Below are 18,224 nucleotides of genomic sequence, written 5' to 3' on the forward strand. Positions count from 1 at the left end.
AAATCATCTCACTGATTCTTTCGTTTTGCTATTTTGTGCTTTTATATTCTTGCAAAATGTGGGATTTTGATTTTCCTTGAAGCTCAAGTTTTACTCTAGCGTTCCCCTAAACATCAAAATAACTCTCTGTCTAAAGACACAATCCATATGGATGCCTCTCAGCCTCCTCTTCCGCCATTGCCATCTCTCTCCGGTACACTAATCAAACTATCTGTTTGTGTCCTAAGCCTCTCTATGTAATCCTTAGTTTGGTCTGAAAAATGATTTTTCAATGAATACAGAGATTGAAACTCGGATGCAAGTACTGCGCGTCTCTGCTCTTCAAGAGAACCAAACCGGTGAAACACTTTCTCAGCGTGCTGAATGGTTTTACCAGAGACGCCCTCTCATCCTCTCACTCTTAGCGTCTCAAAACTCAATCCAGCTTTCACATAATCCAAGCTACTTCAAATCTCCTATGCTCCTCCACATCTCGTGCTCGATCTCTCTATACAAATCATCACCTTTTTGATACTTCACAGCTGCTGGTAGGTAGATCTTTTGGCGAAGAAAGCTCCAAACTGCTGAATTTTGTCACTTTTTATGAGAAAGTTTCCTTTTGGTACAATAACCACTAAAATGTCCTAAATAAAACTTTGAGCCACATGCATGAAAGCAAAATAAAGCAAAGAAAGAAAATAAGTGGAAAGAGCGATGAGCTTGACAGATGCTGTCCTTTCTGATTGCCTAGCGGTGAGGATGTTCATCGCAACCAAGAAACAAATTTATAGGCGGAGTTACCATGAAGAGTGATGAAGCTGATTTAGTGCTAGAGAGTGGGGGAGTGGTGAAGACCACGTAAATGCTTGGTTTAATGGGGAAGACTGATAATGCAGACGTTACACTGCTTTGTTTGGAGACGGAAAAAGTGTCTATTTCAACATGAAATTTACGCGTCGTGCTTATTCCTGCTTATTCCTTCACGAACTTTGTAGCAGTGCGTATTCCACACTGAACTAAACAATTTTTTTAAAATACTATATGAACTTTATGCCTCGTGTCTATTTCTTCATGAACTTTATAGTAGTGCGTATTTCACATTGAACTAAACAAAAATAAAAAAATACTGCATAGACTCTCAAAATTGTGCTTATTTCAATATTAAGCGTTAAATGTGTTAGTCATCCGTTAATTTATCAAAACAACGTTATTTTGAATAAATTTTGTGAAATTAAAAATCAAAATAAAATATAGACTCTTAAAATTGTGCTTATATATATTGACTGTCAAATGTAATAGTCATCTTTTAATTTACCAAAAATCTCTCAAAATTGTACTTATATATTGACTGTCAAATGTGTTAGTCATGTTTTAATTTATCAAAAGATTTTATTTTGGATAAATTCTATGAAATTATCCGTCAATTTGTAATTTTTATTTTTTATAAAATCTATCAAAATGACGTTATTTTGATAAATTAATGTATGACTAACACTTTTGATTTTCTAAACAGAAAAATACTAACACTTTTGACGGTTAATGTACATATATATATGACTACACCTTTGATTTGCTGACAAAAAAAAGACGAACATCTTTGACGCTCAAATTGTGATTATATATATATATATATATATTGACCGTCAAAGATGTTAGTCTTTCTTTGTCAGTAAGTGTGAAAGGTGTTAGTCAAGTCATACATTAATTTATTAAAACAACGTCATTTTGGATAAATTTTTTGTAAATGAAAAAACTAAAAAACGACGGACAATTTCATAGAATTTATCCAAAATAGTCTTTTGATAAAATCAATGATGACTATTACTTTTGACAGTCAATATATATAAGCACAATTTTGAGAGTGTATTTTATTTTTAATTTTTAATTTTAATTTCACAAATTTATACAAAATGACATTGTTTTGATACATTAACGGATGACTAACACATTTAACACTCAATATTGAAATAAGCACGATTTTGAGAGTCTATGTAGTATTTTTTTGATTTTGATTTTGTTCAATGTGAAATACGCACTATTATAAAGTTCGTGAATGAATAGACACGACGCATAAAGTTCATATAGTATTTTAAAAAATTTGTTTAGTTCAGTGTGGAATACTACGCACTACTACAAAGTTCGTGAATGAATAGGCACGATGCGTAAAATTCATATTGAAATAGGCATTTTTTCCGTTTGGAGACGATGTGATCCGAAGAGGTGGTTCTCCTCTGCAACGCGAACAAAGACAAGAAAAACCTAATAACTAATGGGCAAGTGAAAATTGTAGAACCCACGTGATTTCTGGCTAACAACGCAAGCCCATTAAAAACAACTTTCGATGATTGAAATAAAATAGATGCCACGTGTCTTAATTCCCCATAGAAGAAAAAAAAGCAAACTTTATTAGTATAGATTTTCATGTTGCTTTAATTCACTTGTCATATTTTAGGATAGATATAGCTGCATTTAATGATAAGGTAGAATTTTGGTTACTATATTTTAGGAGAATCTCAACTTAATATTTATTTCTAAAAAGTTGTTACATAAATTAATTACGATTTTAGTATTTAACTTAAATGCTTGGGGAATAAGGTTTTACAAAATATATATTCGATATGTAGAATAATAATATCAAAATAATTTTTAAAATATTAAGCATTATATATATATATATTACAGTAACTTATACTGAATGATTTTTGTAAGTGAAATTTTTATATTGTTAACTTTTCATATCTATAATTTAAATATATTTTAATGTTTCATAGAATAACCCTTTTTAAAAATGAAACATTAATTTTTTATGTATAAGCATAATATCAAACTTATGGTTTGTATTACTCAAATTTATATTATATAGATTTAGAATATGAACAGTGTGTTAAAAAAAAGAATATGAAACGTATATTTTATTCTTCTATAGTTTGTATGTTTTTAAATAATGCTTTAAATATGCTTTGAATTCTTGAGTGCAATTGAACTGGAAAAAATGTGTTAAAAAAGAGGTTTAGTAATTAATGATTTATGTAATTGTCTTAAATATTAGATGCATTTTGATTGGTAGTAACTAATGTTGACATTTTTATTATAAGAAGGTAAAAAAGGCAGTGACTGTTGTAAAACTAAGTGGGGAAACTTGTTTCTATTATTAATCTCGACCAGGGGTCTTACATATATATATATACATCAGGTCGTGTTTATCCTAAGTGGATAAGTACAACAATCGATAAGCATTATCTCCTGCAGTCGGTACGGTCCTGGTCGGTCCGGTTATGTCGATCACAATCTGGTACATAACACTTCCCCTTGATCGACACATCCGGTACTGGTTCGTTGCATGCTTAATGTTGCCTCATTAAAACCTCTCCTGGAAAACCCCAAAACCAATGTGGCAAAATGGGAAACCATAGACAGGAAAAAGAGTACAACACATGAACTCCCCCTGATGAATGCATCAATGTAGTAGACGCATTCCATCTGGTATCCGAGTCTTCCTGAACGTTGAAGCTGCATGTGACTTGGTGAAGATGATCAACTGGATTCTCCTTGAATGAACTAGTGAATGTTGGACGTCTTGATGTCTTTGGAACTCCATAAAGATGTGGTCAGGATGTACATCTTTGCTGCTGATCACTCCATGTCTTGGTAAGACTGATGGCGCTTCGAACGATGCTCAGATGGACTTTATAGTCTGCAATAAAACTTTACTTGCAGGTTCTTTTCATGTCCAACGGATATACTTTGGTTATATGGCTTTATCAAAACGTGGACATTCAATATATATTGAGTCTTCTGACCCAAACACATACAAACCACTTCTCTTTATATCTTTTGCCCATTTGGACTTATTTCTCTTCGTATGTGCCAATTGTTTTATCCATTGTAGCCAGTCTTTCTTTATTTCCTTTTGTCGATCAATGTTATGTTATAGACCTTGTCTATACACGTCCATTACCATGAGTGTCTAAGGTAAAACCATAAATAATTATTTGCTGCAATGGAACTCATCAAACTATGAATTCGCAGTCAAATGCACTCATGTCTTTTATACATAGCTATCGATCTTTTCTTGCCTTTAGCAATACTATACTTATTAAGCCACGACCAGGTATGCTTCTGGTCACTATCTTAGATTATGGTTCTCACTTTAGGCGTGCTGACTTAATCATTCACACACTCACACGGCTATGATTTTTCTGCAGTTTTACCATATGTAAGACATAGCCTGTTTAATCAATTGATAACTTGTATCATTGAAATCATTGAAATCATTGAACCTCTCTTTAGGTTGGTTTGTTATAAACATAACACAAGGAATTATAATATCCTCTATAGGGATATATGGACTGATTGTACTAATTATTTTCTTAGTCTATCATTCGCAGCTGCCTTGTTTCAGTCCATGAATAGCTTAGGAACAAAACTATTCTATGAGAATTTCTTTTCTCATCTTTCTGATACTTTTATCATATCTTTATCCAGTGATCAATTATGCTGCTTACTACATTTCTCTTTTCTTATATCCAGACCTTTATCATTTTCGAATTTTGTAGTAGCATCCACCACATAGGAGTATATCTCCTTATAATCTGTTCCTTTGGTCTCTGTGAGTATCCTTGTGTAATCAAGCCATTCCTTGAATACTTTAAATAGGAATATGAACACCTTAGTCCATGTCTCACGATTTCTTTTCATTTCCCACACAAGACCTATTTTTCACTGGTTTTATCTTATCAGATGGTGTTTCTATATATGGCCAATACACCCTTCTCTTTTATAGATTCTTTGAATCTTTCTTTGAACCCCCACGGTTTCCTTTAGTCTATGAATGCATTCTTGTATTCTCGTGGGTTCTGATCCTCGCTTATATCTTTTAAACTCAAGTGCTATTTCCTTATGCATCTTTATCTTTTATGTGTCGACACTTCTTTTATAGTGTTCCATTGTGTTCCAGACATGAACTAATCGATTAGAGATTTCACTCTTACTAAGAACCTTCATTTACCTTGCAGTTTGGCGTCCCAAACTACATGGTCTGGTATCTTAGATGTTTAGCTGCGCAGCCTTATCTCAATGTCTGGTCTGGGTTCTCTTATGACCTCAGATATGTCATTTCTATGCACCTTTCTTTTCATTTCTGAGGTTCCTTATCTTATGGAACATATTGGTCTATCTTTAGACTCTATAGCAACTTGATTATGTCTCTTCTAGGACATTAATTTCGTGGTGCTTAAGCTGGTATGACTTAGTCATTCTTTTTCTTTTCTTTCGGGTCTAATCTGTCTGGCATTCTTTTAGCTAGCTTTGTATGATCTTTCTTTGGACGTCTTAAATCATATTCTCTGGTCCGAGGATCTTGCCAAGACAAGGATGGTTAATATCATTCCATTTCTTTATACTTGTACCAGCTTATTTCTTTCTCCCCCTGATGTTGGATAGTCGGATTTAATCATACAATCCGTGAACCTTGCCTTAATCTGATCACCCATATTTGGCTCAAGGTTTCTTATAAAATCGTGGGAGAAAGCTTTCTCATATCCAACATATATTCCCAATCTTATCTCATCTTCTTATGAGGTTCCATCCTAGACGGCACATATTATTGTGGTGGTCTAAACATAATCTCTTAGGATGGTCTATGTCTGGATCATGACCCTTTATCATCTTTAGATGGGAATATCTATGCTCACTTTATATGGCCTGATGCATATTATCATTACATGTAAATCTATGTGTTCCCAAGCATTAGCTAGTGATCTTTGTATCACAAAGAATTCGGCCAAGTTCTATCATGGTCATAGACCATGTCACTCGGATTTTTAGTGTTGTTCATAGACCACGGGAGTGTCATTTCTCCCCCTCATGAACATGCTATAAATCTTTTAGATGCTTGGAACATTATAGCCTATTGAGTTTCCCTTGTATACATGTTACACAACGTGAGATTCTATGGAATAACTCTTTTGTGCCTTTTCTCGATATCAATCTTTGCATCAATTTTAAAGACCTGGATGGCTAGTCCAGTCATGCCATAAAGTTTATAAAATTTCGTGGTCAACCTATCTGGTTACCTAGGCCTTTTGCCTTTATCATACTGATATTTTAGCATAGTTTAGATCAGTTGGGAGTACAGTCTCGACCATTTTTATGCCTTGGGCAATTTTTACTTTCTTTATAATCTTAAGGAACTTATATTTCCTTTGCCCATTGGTTCAATGTGGAAACCATTCTCTTTTCAAAATTTTATAACTCAAATGGGACTTTTATTTGGGTGAATAATTCATGCCCCTTTTAGGCAATGCCTTTGGTCGGATGATTTTTAATTACTATACTCATTTTCTAAATTTTCATTTGTCATTTATCAATCAAGGAATTATCAAGCCAATCAAGCAAGATAATATAAGACCAGAATCAACTTTTATTATTGCTATAAATTTTATAAATGACAAGCAAATCAAATCAAAACATAAAACATGAAATCAGAATGTCTGAATCTTTGATTCTTTAATCAATGTGTAAGCCAACCTCACAATTTATATTTTCCATACGGCTTCCTCAGATTTTTCTTATATATCATTTTCATCCTCAATGTTTTCAGGAGGTTTCATATCATTGTCTTGTTTCTCAATGTATGTTTACTAAATTTTATCAATCAGTTGATGGTATCTCGAATTTTCTGCTTTCTTTGCTCGGCTGCCAATAGGCATGATAATAAGTCTTTATAGGTCGTGAAACCTTTTAGACTTATGTGATAACAACATATCCTTTGAATGAAATGTGGAATAGTTCATATAAAATAAGTCCTCTTCTGTTACCACTTCAGCACATAGTTTAAAAACTATAGGTGATTTTCATTTGAGCAGAATGATATTTGTCCACGGATTCAAAATCCTAGAACCTGAGAATTTTTCATTCATCTATGGCCTTTTGCCATAATATCATTGAGAATCTCTCAGATCCTTAGTGAGATGATAGCACATAATTGTTATGGCTTTATTTTTTTTTTTCACTTTCAGTTACATAATTACCTTGATTAATACACTGTCCGAGTCCTCTTGACATCAGGACTACTGAAGTGTTCATTTGCCATTTTCAATCAATTATCTCCATAAAGATTTTAGGGTAGTATAATCTGAAGTTTCGAAATTCGACATCTGAAATCACATTATCCAAAACAGGTCTTAATTTATGTTAAGTAATCTTTTTAGAAAATTTTATTATTCATATCAATACTTCTTATCACACGCACCAAAGAAAGAATTTTTTTTTTTTTATTTTTTAATAAGTATTGATGCAAGCAAAATAATCGAAGTTATGATGCAATCTTAGAAAACATTTCTAGATGATCAATGAATCAGAGAAGTTTCCCATAAAATTCTATAAAAAAATTTCAGAAAAAGAAATTTCTATAAAAGGAAACTTTCTAAAAATGGAAACTTTATATTTTCGAAACTTTCTATAAATGGAAACTTTCTATTTTCGAAACTTTCTATAAATGGAAATTTTATATTTTCGAAATTTTCTATCAAACAATCAAGTAGACAATCGAATTTCAAGTTAATCAAAAAATATGGTTTTTTTTTTTTTTTTTTTGATGAAATCGATCAGATTTAGATTTTAAAGGGGATTGATCGATTTCTAGGTTTTATCGATTTGATCATTAAGATCAAAGAGGTTTTGAGATTCAGAAACCATTGAGGTTTTGATTTTAATTGTAAAACAATCTCATATCGAACTTTTGGTTTAAGAGTTTCGATTTACTCATGGAAGGGTTTGGACCTATTAATCTTTGCTAGGGTTTGATTTGGGGTTTTGCAAAATTTTAATGGTCATTCCTTTATCAATCAACCATGTTCGATTATGAGTTCTTTTAGGTTTCAAAGTTTACCTTTAGAACTTTGAAGTGTAGATTTGGACCACCGAGAGCTGGAACAAGTCGGATCGCGAACTGCATGACCGGAACGGATCAGGAGCTGGTCGCGTGTCTTAGGTTGAGCAAAAACCTATTGTATCTTTAGAAACCTTAATCAAAAATGAATCAAAATAAGTTAGTATAGATAGATGAAGTAAATCGCAGAAAATAACAAAGTATCTTTAGAGGCTGCGGTTTAGGCTTGATTAGGGTTTTAGGGTAGTTGACGGCGCGGGTTGGAACGGAGCTTTAGGGCGCGTTTGAGATCGGATTGATACGAGGTTTGCGGCGATGGATTCTTCACGTCAATAGCTTCAATTTGATATATTACACGTCGTCTGGATCCTTACGGTTTGAGAGAACTAACTGTTTGAAGTCGTCGAATGAGTTTTAGAATTTCAGGGTTTTAGGTCACTTGACGGCGCGTCTTAGAATAGAGCGTGAGGGCGCGTCCGAAGTCAGATAGAGGCGAGGCCGACGGCGTTAGATTCATCTCGTCAAGAACTTTAATTTGATATATTACTCGTCGTCTGGTTCCTCATGGTTGAAGAGATCGATCGATTTGAAGTTGTGCCGAAATTAGGGTTTTTAGGGTTACTAGCGGCGCATATTGAAACAGAGCGTGAGGGAGCGTCTGAGATCAGATTGACACGAGGTTTACGGCGTTGGTTTGGTTTCGTCGAGTGCTTCGATTTGATATGTGGCTCGTCGTCTGGATCCTTACGGTTGGAGAGATAGAGCGATTTTAAGATGCGCCGTTTTTAGGGTTTTTGGTGGTTTTTGGGTAGCTCGGGTTTTAGAGAACGTATCGTGCTGATAACGTGTTGTAAAACTAAGTGGGGAAACTTGTTTCTATTATTAATCTCGACCAGGGGTCTTACATATATATATATACATCAGGTCGTGTTTATCCTAAGTGGATAAGTACAACAATCGATAAGCATTATCTCCTGCAGTCGGTACGGTCCTGGTCGGTCCGGTTATGTCGATCACAATCTGGTACATAACAGTGACAGTCTTTTGTAAATATTTTGAAAAACAAAGGGCAGAATCCTATGAAGGATTCTGCTTTAATAGTATAAATGAATCATGGTTTCATTGGTTTTTTTTTCCGAAACTTATCATGGTTTCGTTGTTCTCCGAACTTCTTACTAAAGTTTGCAATTCTTACTAAAAATTTTAGTTAGGTAAATCTTTAAATAGTGCGGAAGTTTCATTTACTAGGTCAGGATTTTAAAAGCTATACTTTTTTTTCTTTTTTAAACAAAAAAGTTTAAGCTATACACCAACTATGAATTCGATTCTCAAATAATGTAATTTTTAACAAACTACATGATGCAAACTTATACGAGTGTTTTAAAATGTAGCCAGTAGAGCTATTCGTTGGCGTCGTATGCTATGTAGAGTATGTCCATCATAAGTAAAACTATTCAGTGTTATGGAGAAAGTTTTATCTATTAATATAATTTATGTTATAAGTAATCTATTAAAAATGGACTACTTACTAGACTTGGTCACACTGTATTTTTATCTATTATTAAATCTCTTCATTTTTATTTAAAATAAAAAATAAATATTAATTTAAAAAAATCTAACAAAATCTTTGAAGAATCTTTTCAGAATCCTTTTAAATTTTATTTTCGAAAATTGATTAGTTTAAATTTTAGTTGTCATAAAATATAATCAGAAATTTAAATTTAATTTAGTTTTGATTTATAAACAAAAAAAAAATTATATAAAATATTGTAATGATAATAATAGCCACTTAAAATGATTACTTTTCAAAAATACATTTTACAAATATTTTAAAAAAAAATTTGTTGGAAAGCAATATCCATTTCTGTTTAATTATATAACAATGTATAAAAATTAACTTATCTTAAAAAATTTTATATACAATAATATATTATATAAACTAAATAAACAAAACAAATTACTAAAAGAAATCTAGCACTTTGAATTACGGGTCGGGATTATAGTAAATTAAATACTAAATAATTCTGAAATATGTAATTTCTAACAAACCTAACATTTTAATTAAAATTACTATATTGAACTAAATATGATAAAATTATTTCAAATTGATAAGTTAGTATATTTTATTTTCGTAAAGATAAAAAATTTATTCTAAAAATATAATATGTTGGTAGAATGGTTTAACATTAATACACTATATAATACATGTATAAAAAGTTAACTTTTCTTACACTTTTATATATACAATAATTTATTATATAAACTGAATAAACAAAACAAAATTTTCAAGGAAATCTAGCACTTTGAATTACGGATCAGGATCATAATAAATTAAATATAAAATAAATACATGATAAGATTATGTTATCATTTGAAATAGTTAGTTAATTAACAGCATGAAAACTATAAAATTATTGTAGTTTGAATAGTGATTTAAACATTTAAATATATGAATAATCTTAAAATATATAGTAATTAAATAAACCAAATATATATATATATAAACATGAAAATAAATATTTATAAATTATTAATGAGGATTAGTTTAATTTTTTTCGTCAAAAGTTTACAATATTGATAAAAATAATTATCTTAAAGGTAATATAAAAAGTAATATCAATTGTGATAAAATTAAAGTTGTTCCGATTAAATTGTTTTTAAGAAAAAAAAAAAAGCCAGGCCCATTAGTTAAGTCCTTTTTCCGTGTGTATAATAAAGTCACCGACTCAACTGAAACCAAATCTATAAAAGATCATCATACCCTCTTCTCCTTCGCTCCACTTTTATTTTCTTTCGCTCTCTTCCACGTTTCTCTCCACTGCGATTCTGTTTCGAAACCCTAATTTTTCTTTCTTGCATTTATCTTTTCAGAGCGATTCTTTTCCGAAACCCTAAAAAATCAACTCCTATACAAAAGATGCAGTCCAACGAAGAAATCTTGAAGTTTCTTGGAGAAGGCGCATACGGTTACGTAAACCTAGTCCGCTTCACTAATCCCTCCGACGACGGCGGATCTTCGTTTCTCTCCGCCGTCAAGAACTCTTACGACGAAGACTACGAAACTCTCCGAAGGGAGTTAGAGATTCTTCTCCAACTCAGAGGATGTCCAAGGATCGTCACGTGTCTCGGAGACTCTCTTCAACAAGGTCTAAGCAGTTACGGTAACGTAGTCCACAAGCTTCGACTCGAGTACGCCTCCGAGGGTAGCTTGAACGCTTTCATGAACCGTTACGCCGACAGAAAGTTGCCGGAGCCGTTGGTTAAAGATTTCACGCGGATGATTCTTGAAGGTTTGGTCTCGATTCACAGACACGGTTATGTCCATTGCGATATAAAGCCAGATAACTTGCTCGTCTTCCCTTCTTCGAAACAAGATTCATCATCGTACGAGATCAAGATTTCTGATTTTGGCAACACGTTGGAGGTAGGAGAGGTTCCTAAGTTCTGGGAGAGTGAGTTTCCATGGGTGGGGACTCCTATCTACATGCCTCCTGAGTCTGTCCGTGACGGCTTCGCCAACAAAGGAATAGATTTGTGGTCTGTGGGGTGTTTGGTGCTGGAGATGTACACGGGGGTGATTCCGTGGGAAGGAGTTAATATCAATCTTCTAGCGACTCGTCTCCGTTGTGGTAAAGCTCCTGAGATCCCTGAGAGTTTACCTTCTGATGCGAAGGATTTTATCCAAACGTGTTTCTCAAGGGATCCTGAGGAGAGAGGAAGCGCTTCTGAGTTGCTGTCTCATCCGTTCTTGCCTCGTCCACAAGTTGAAGCAGAGGAGAAGAAAGCAAGAAACTCGTTTCTGTTGAAGCTGTTCAAGTTGAGAGTCAGACGAACAAGTTCCAACAAGAAAGATGCTCTTGTTGTTGCAGACAAGAAGTTGAGGTTTTTCCCGGCAAAGGCAACACAGTTCAAGAGAACTCTGAACAAAGTCTTGAGGTTTAAGACTATGATGCCCATGAAGAAATCGACTGACTTCAGTTTAGTTTGTGTTCGTTAGCCTTTAGTTTCTCTGTTTAGACTGTAGTGTCTGTTGATTAACGTTTAGTATGTGTCTCTGTGTAGACTGTAGATTCTGTTCACTTAAATTTAGTGTCTGATAAGTATGTATAGACTGTAGTTTCCATTGATTAATGTTTTGTATCTCTGTTTTAGACTGTAGCTTCTGTTGATTAACGTTTAGCATCTCTGTTAAGTATATAGCCTGTAGTCTCTGTTGGTTAAGTTTAGTATATTTGTTTAGTTTAAAGATCAAAATTTACATGTATCTCTGGTCTCATTACAATAGTAACTTTTAGTATGTAGATTCTGTTCATCAACTTTTGCTGTCTCTGTTCATCAATGCCTAGTTTCTTTGTTTAGTATGTATCTCAGGTCTTAAATCAGTAAGTTACTAACATCAGTTTAGCTTGTGTTCATTAGCCTTTTAGTTTCTCTGTTTAGACTGTAGTTTCTGTTCACTTACACTTAGTATCTGATTAGCATGTAGACTGTAGTGTATGTTGATTAACGTTTAGTATGTGTCTCTGTGTAGACAGTAGATTCTGTTCACTTACATTTAGTGTCTGATTAGTGTGTAGACTTGTAGTTTTCATTGATTAATGTTTAGCATCTCTGTTTAGCATATAGCCTGTAGTCTCTGTTGGTTAAGTTTCATATCTCTGTTTAGTTTAAAGATCAAATATACATGTATCTCAGGTCTCATTACAACAGTAACGTTTAGTATGTAGATTCTATTCTGTTCATTAACTCTTACTGTCTCTGTTTAGTATGTAGTTTCTGTTCATCAATGCCTAGTTTCTTTGTTTAGTATGTATCTCAGGTCTCAAATCAGTATGTTACTAACATCATAACTGTTAATAAAGTTTTTTTTTCATTCTGAATTGCTCACTATACATAGTTCTCTTGTCTGCAAACTCAATTGTCAATATTTTTACAGTGGTTAGCAATCGAAAACATCTTTTAACTATAGAGAACGGTTTATTAATGCTCATTTGCTTTTCATCTTCAACTATACAAGCAAAATAAAAAATTGGAACTAAATTTTACAACCAACACAGTTCCCTTATGTATATATCACGACAAAGTGAATCACTTCAACAGAATCATTACCTTGATTCTTAACAGATACAAGTTGCTTTAACCAGGTTCTTTTCTGCATCTCCGATTGGAAGTCTCCTCCTTTTCAGTTTGAACCATTGATCAGCCTTGATAAATCCCATCAAACGTAGGATGCAAAGTTTCAGTCACCTTATGAATGAAGTAAGCAACTGCAGCAACATATATGAGCTAATTCATTAGAATATATGAGCTAATCCAGCTTTTACTAAAAATTTGTGATTTGTACAAAAAGGATGGACAAGACTCCAACAACCTGGAACTGGTCTTTTATGTATAGTCACAAGATAGGATGCAAAGGAAAAGAAGAAGACACATAAATTTTTTAAGTGGAACACATGAACTGAGACACTATACATTCTAAAACCTCCTCATGTACATTCCAAGACTCTGCACATAGAGAGAAACACTAGAATAATGGTGTAGATTCTACACACGGATGGATACTATAAATGTTTAGCCTGAGTCATCTATCTTATTAAAGCTGAAGTACAATTTCGGTGTGTTTGGATACTTGGATAAGAGTTTTTTAAAAAATTGGTGTGTTTGGAAACATGGATTGTAGTCTTTAAAAATAATAATTTTGTTTGGAAACAAAGATAGTAGTATTAAACAGAAAACTTAATGGGCTTAAGTCATTAAGTCCATTATAAAAGAATGTTGTCAATATATATAAGAAAAATACAATACAAAGCCCAATTTGAAATACCAACTCAAATTATGGTTTTTATATTTCATATTAAGTTTTTAAAATATAATATATGTAATTATTTATATGATGATACGTATTAAATACTATTAATTATATGATTACTTATATGATGGTACATACAAAATACAATTAATTATATAATGAAATTATATGATATATAATAATGACTAAGGATGGGTTTTCAGACATCCATACGGGTTTGGTTCTGATTGGTTTGCGTTTCGGATTTTCGAGGTCAAAGATTTCAGTCCTATTAGGATGTTTCTAAATTTTTGTTTGAGTTTGATTCGGATCTTTGCGGGTTTAGTTTGGGTTTGGATAACCTATTTAAATTATTTTTAAAGTTTTAAATCACTATATATTTTAAATTTCTCAAAATCTATAAATAAAGTAATATATTACATATAAATTTAAATAACATATGTCAGAATACCTAAGCTTAACATATCAATTGGGTTGATTTAAAATTTTGGATACGGAATCAATAATTATTTTAAGTATTTTTGGTGATTTGAGTATACTTTAACTATTTCAGATATTTGTTTTTGACTATCTATATATATTTTCAAGTATTTTAAACCAATTTAAAATTACCATTCTTGATGTTTTATATACGTTAAATATAAAAATAATTAATATATAAGTATATAAATCTATTTTTAGATAAATTCAGGTACACGAATATTTCGGTTCAGATCCGATTCGGTTCTCTAACTAACAAAATTTTGAATAATTCGAATATTTAATCAATTTATGTTCATGTTTGGTACTACATTTAAGGATTGGTATCAGTTCTGTTCCTCAGATTCATTTTCCAAACCCTAATAATTACATGAAAAACAAATATCATCATATTTTTAAAAATATACATCCGCGGAGGTGCAGAGATCAAAGTCTATAATCATTTATTTTAACAATAAGCCAAATAAATATGTTGATTGAAGAGCGAATAAAACAAAACTAGAGAAATACATAGTTTATCAGAGACACTCTATGTATCGAATTTATTAAAAAAAATATTAAAATAAATAAATTCAATAATTACAAACAAATAATATATTTTATAAAAGTGTAAAATAATACCCGCGCTTTGAAAGCGCGGGTCAAAATCTAGTTATCATTATACCTCAAAGAGAATACATAGCTACTCAAAAACAAAAGTTTTTGTTATCTTGCAACATGAATGATGTGGGAAGAGACTTACATTAGGAATTTTTTCGCCTTTGTTGTGTAGCCAACCAATCCTAACCGGAATCAAAAGCAATGTGACAAGGATTGTTTTGCAGCAACAAATAGAGAGACTAAAGAAAAAAAAGAGAGACTAGACTATCATGATACTTTGTGAAATGTTACCATTGAGAAAATGTGAAAGCATGGAGCACGGCAAACAAGTAATAACTAATACAAAATAATATTTATTTCATTCTTAAAAACCAAATACTGTATATATCAATTATCATGAGCAAAAGGTTGGAAGATAAATAAATGAGATCTTAACAATTATTTTTTTATTTGTTGATTTTTCTATAATTCATATAAACTTTTTTTTTTGTAACTGGCTTTCAATTCATATAAACTTTGTGATATATTTTTAGGATTTGCATTGGAGCAATGTTTCTATTTAGTGGATACTGAATGGTATGTAAGTAAACATACTTTCTTATGAATGAACTTGGATTTATATAGGTTTCATGAAACTTACAACTACACAAATTTGAATCAAGATATATTTTGCTGTCTCTTTTATGATCAACAAATCTCCAGTTTTACATTGGAATACATTCTTTTATAACTGTTGATTTGAAATTTGAACAAAATCTCTAAAGACAAATATAAAATTTTAATTAGTGAGTGGATATTGGTGCCTCTTTTATAACTGCTGTTTAAAATCTATTATTCAATATACCATTTTTAGGATTTTCACTGGAAAATGCATTCATTATTCCCAGTGGATAGATAGTAGGTAAACACGTTTTGTAACTAATATGAATGTTTAAAATTCGAATAATAATGAAAATTAACATTACAAATTTTGAATTAAACGCATGTCACTGCTTCTTTTATGGTAACAAATCTCCAAATTTCTCAGCTCTCTCGCTCTCTAATCTCTATATGACTTTTCTGAATCTGTAGATTCTCCTCGTACCTTTTCTGTATATTTGGAGCAATTTGGTCCCATTAATATTCAAATCATCTCACTGATTCTTTCGTTTTGCTATTTTTGTTCTTTTATATTATTGCAATATGTGGGATTTTGATTTTTCTGAAGCTCAAGTTTTACTCTAGCTTTACCCTAAACATCAAAATAACTCTCTGTCTAAAGACACAATCCATATGGATGCCTCTCAGCCTCCTCTTCCGCCATTGCCATCTCTCTGCGGTACACTAACCAAACTTCCTGTCGGTGTCTTATGCCTCTCTATGTAATACAATTACTTTTGTCTGCAGTGTTGTTTGAAAAATTGTTTTTGACACGCAGAGATTGAAACTCGGATGCAAGTACTGCGCGTCTCTGCTCTTCAAGAGAACCAAACCGGTGAAACACTTTCTCAGCGTGCTGAATGGTTTTACCAGAGACGCCCTCTCATCCTCTCACTCTGCGAAGATCTCTACAAAGGTTACACAACTCTCCTGAACCATAACAACTACGCCAAACCAGAAAACCCTAAACCTGTTTTCCAAGACAATGATTCCGACACTAGTTCCGAAGTTACGAGCATCTTGTCTTATCAACAGATGCAAATCACCACTTGTGATAAGCACAAAATCGAAGATCTAGTCTCGCAGCTCGTGACTGCGAACACTGAAATAGCTATGGCTCAAGACAAGTTGCGCCAGGGAGAAAAAAAATACCGAGAAGCTACCAAGACGATCGAGCTGTTAAAGAAGCTTGTGACGTTGCTTGACATGGAGAAAGAAGTAGCGGTAGAGGAAACCGCGAATCTCGGATACAAACTCACTTCACTCCTGGAAGAGAACAGAGAGCTCGCCACCGAAGCGCTGTTCATGAAAACGGAAGCAGTGAGGCTGGCGAGATGCGTGCTTAAGATGAGGGACGATCATTTTCACGAGATGTGTCTTTTACAGAACCAAGTGTACGCGTTGCAGTCGTCGTCATCGAGAGAGACTGTTTATGAAAACGAAGCCTCGCCGAAATGCTTTGGGTTGGATAAGAGCAAGAGCAAGAAGAGAAAAGTGAGTGAAACAAGAAGTGAACCTGGAGAGAAGAAGAAGAGGAAGTCCAAGTGGTTGAAGAGACTTAATCCTTTTGTGAAATGCAGCGTTAGCCCATCGCCTGGTTTGCTCCATCGTCCTGCACAATAAATTAGTTTTACTCTTTTACATTGAGTTTTGCGTATTTTTATTACATTACAATAATGTGTGCCTGCTTATGTTCTACTTGCCTTGTTAAACATATATAGCAATGTGTTCTTCTTTTATTATCCATTGTAGGAAGTAGTGCTGCTCATAATCTGTTCTGATTGATTTCACTGAATTAATGGACGCAGCAAATCACTTAAAGTAAGAGTGGCTAATAAACTGGGACTGGGACACAGTTATGATGAAATTCAACTACTTATAATAGACAGAGAGCCTCGCATTGTACTAATGAGATATGATCTAGAGGCTAACAACAGTCCAGTTGGCTATGGGATTACAGAAAACATATCATCTAATCTATTAATTTAGGGATTATCTACTATTTGAAGTTCTCATTTAAATTTTGGACTCTTTCATAGTTGTTGCTAGAATATATCATGCCTCCTATACAATGTAACCTACCAACTTAAATTAAACCAAATCTTAACCAATATAGATTAGTTAAACCTAACCAGTAACACTTTTATAATATTTTTGGTTAATCTCTTAATATAATCAGATCATATAAAACTGAACCACTTTTAAATCAACGAGTTCCATATCATTCCAGACATAAGAGAAAAAATATCCGACTCATTTACAACGTAAGTATACAAAGACCGTGTATGCTTATGCTCATTGATCTTCCAAAAACCAAATAATTATGACATAGACCAACATAGGCTCATGTTCGTATCACTAACTTTACTTCCATATATTTACTCTTCACCTACATCATATCACAACATACACAGTTCTGCAAAAACATGATTTTTTTTGTTCAAACAACCAAATAATAGTGGCATATGGTCAGTAGATTTTTTAAATATATTTTTTATATATTACATTTTACGAGACTATGTGTATAAGTTTTTTTTTTTGAAAAAGGGTATAACTATGTGTATAAGTTAAAAGGTAAAAAGTGTGATAAGGCAAATTATTATACTAAAAATGAAAGAAGATTAAATACAAACTAATAACAAGTACAACACAAATTATAACACTATTAAATTCTATATATATTTAATAAAATATTATATATATGTCTAATATGTATATATATATATATAAATGTTACACAAAATATATATAATATTATATACACATATTATATATACCATATATTATTAATTGAAAGTTGACAAATCAATTTCCGCCATTTAGGGC

General features: G+C 32.5%; 2 protein-coding genes across 2 annotated transcripts; both read left to right on the top strand.

Annotated features, from left to right (window-relative positions):
* Window positions 1-10,652: 10,652 nt before the first annotated feature.
* LOC108820324 (mitogen-activated protein kinase kinase kinase 20) lies at window positions 10,653-12,682 on the top strand. The gene has a single exon (XM_056992358.1). The coding sequence runs from the start codon at window positions 10,788-10,790 to the stop codon at window positions 11,865-11,867; it is 1,080 nt and encodes a 359-aa protein (XP_056848338.1). The 5' UTR covers window positions 10,653-10,787; the 3' UTR covers window positions 11,868-12,682.
* Window positions 12,683-16,031: 3,349 nt separating this feature from the next.
* On the top strand, window positions 16,032-17,021 carry LOC108820323 (kinase-interacting family protein-like). The gene is made up of 2 exons (XM_018593279.2): window positions 16,032-16,077; window positions 16,177-17,021. Exons 1-2 carry the CDS (start codon window positions 16,032-16,034, stop codon window positions 17,019-17,021), a joined length of 891 nt encoding a protein of 296 aa, XP_018448781.2.
* Window positions 17,022-18,224: the final 1,203 nt, after the last annotated feature.

This window comes from Raphanus sativus, chromosome 8 (genome assembly GCF_000801105.2).
Source record: "Raphanus sativus cultivar WK10039 chromosome 8, ASM80110v3, whole genome shotgun sequence".
NCBI classification, from domain to species: Eukaryota; Viridiplantae; Streptophyta; class Magnoliopsida; order Brassicales; family Brassicaceae; genus Raphanus; species Raphanus sativus.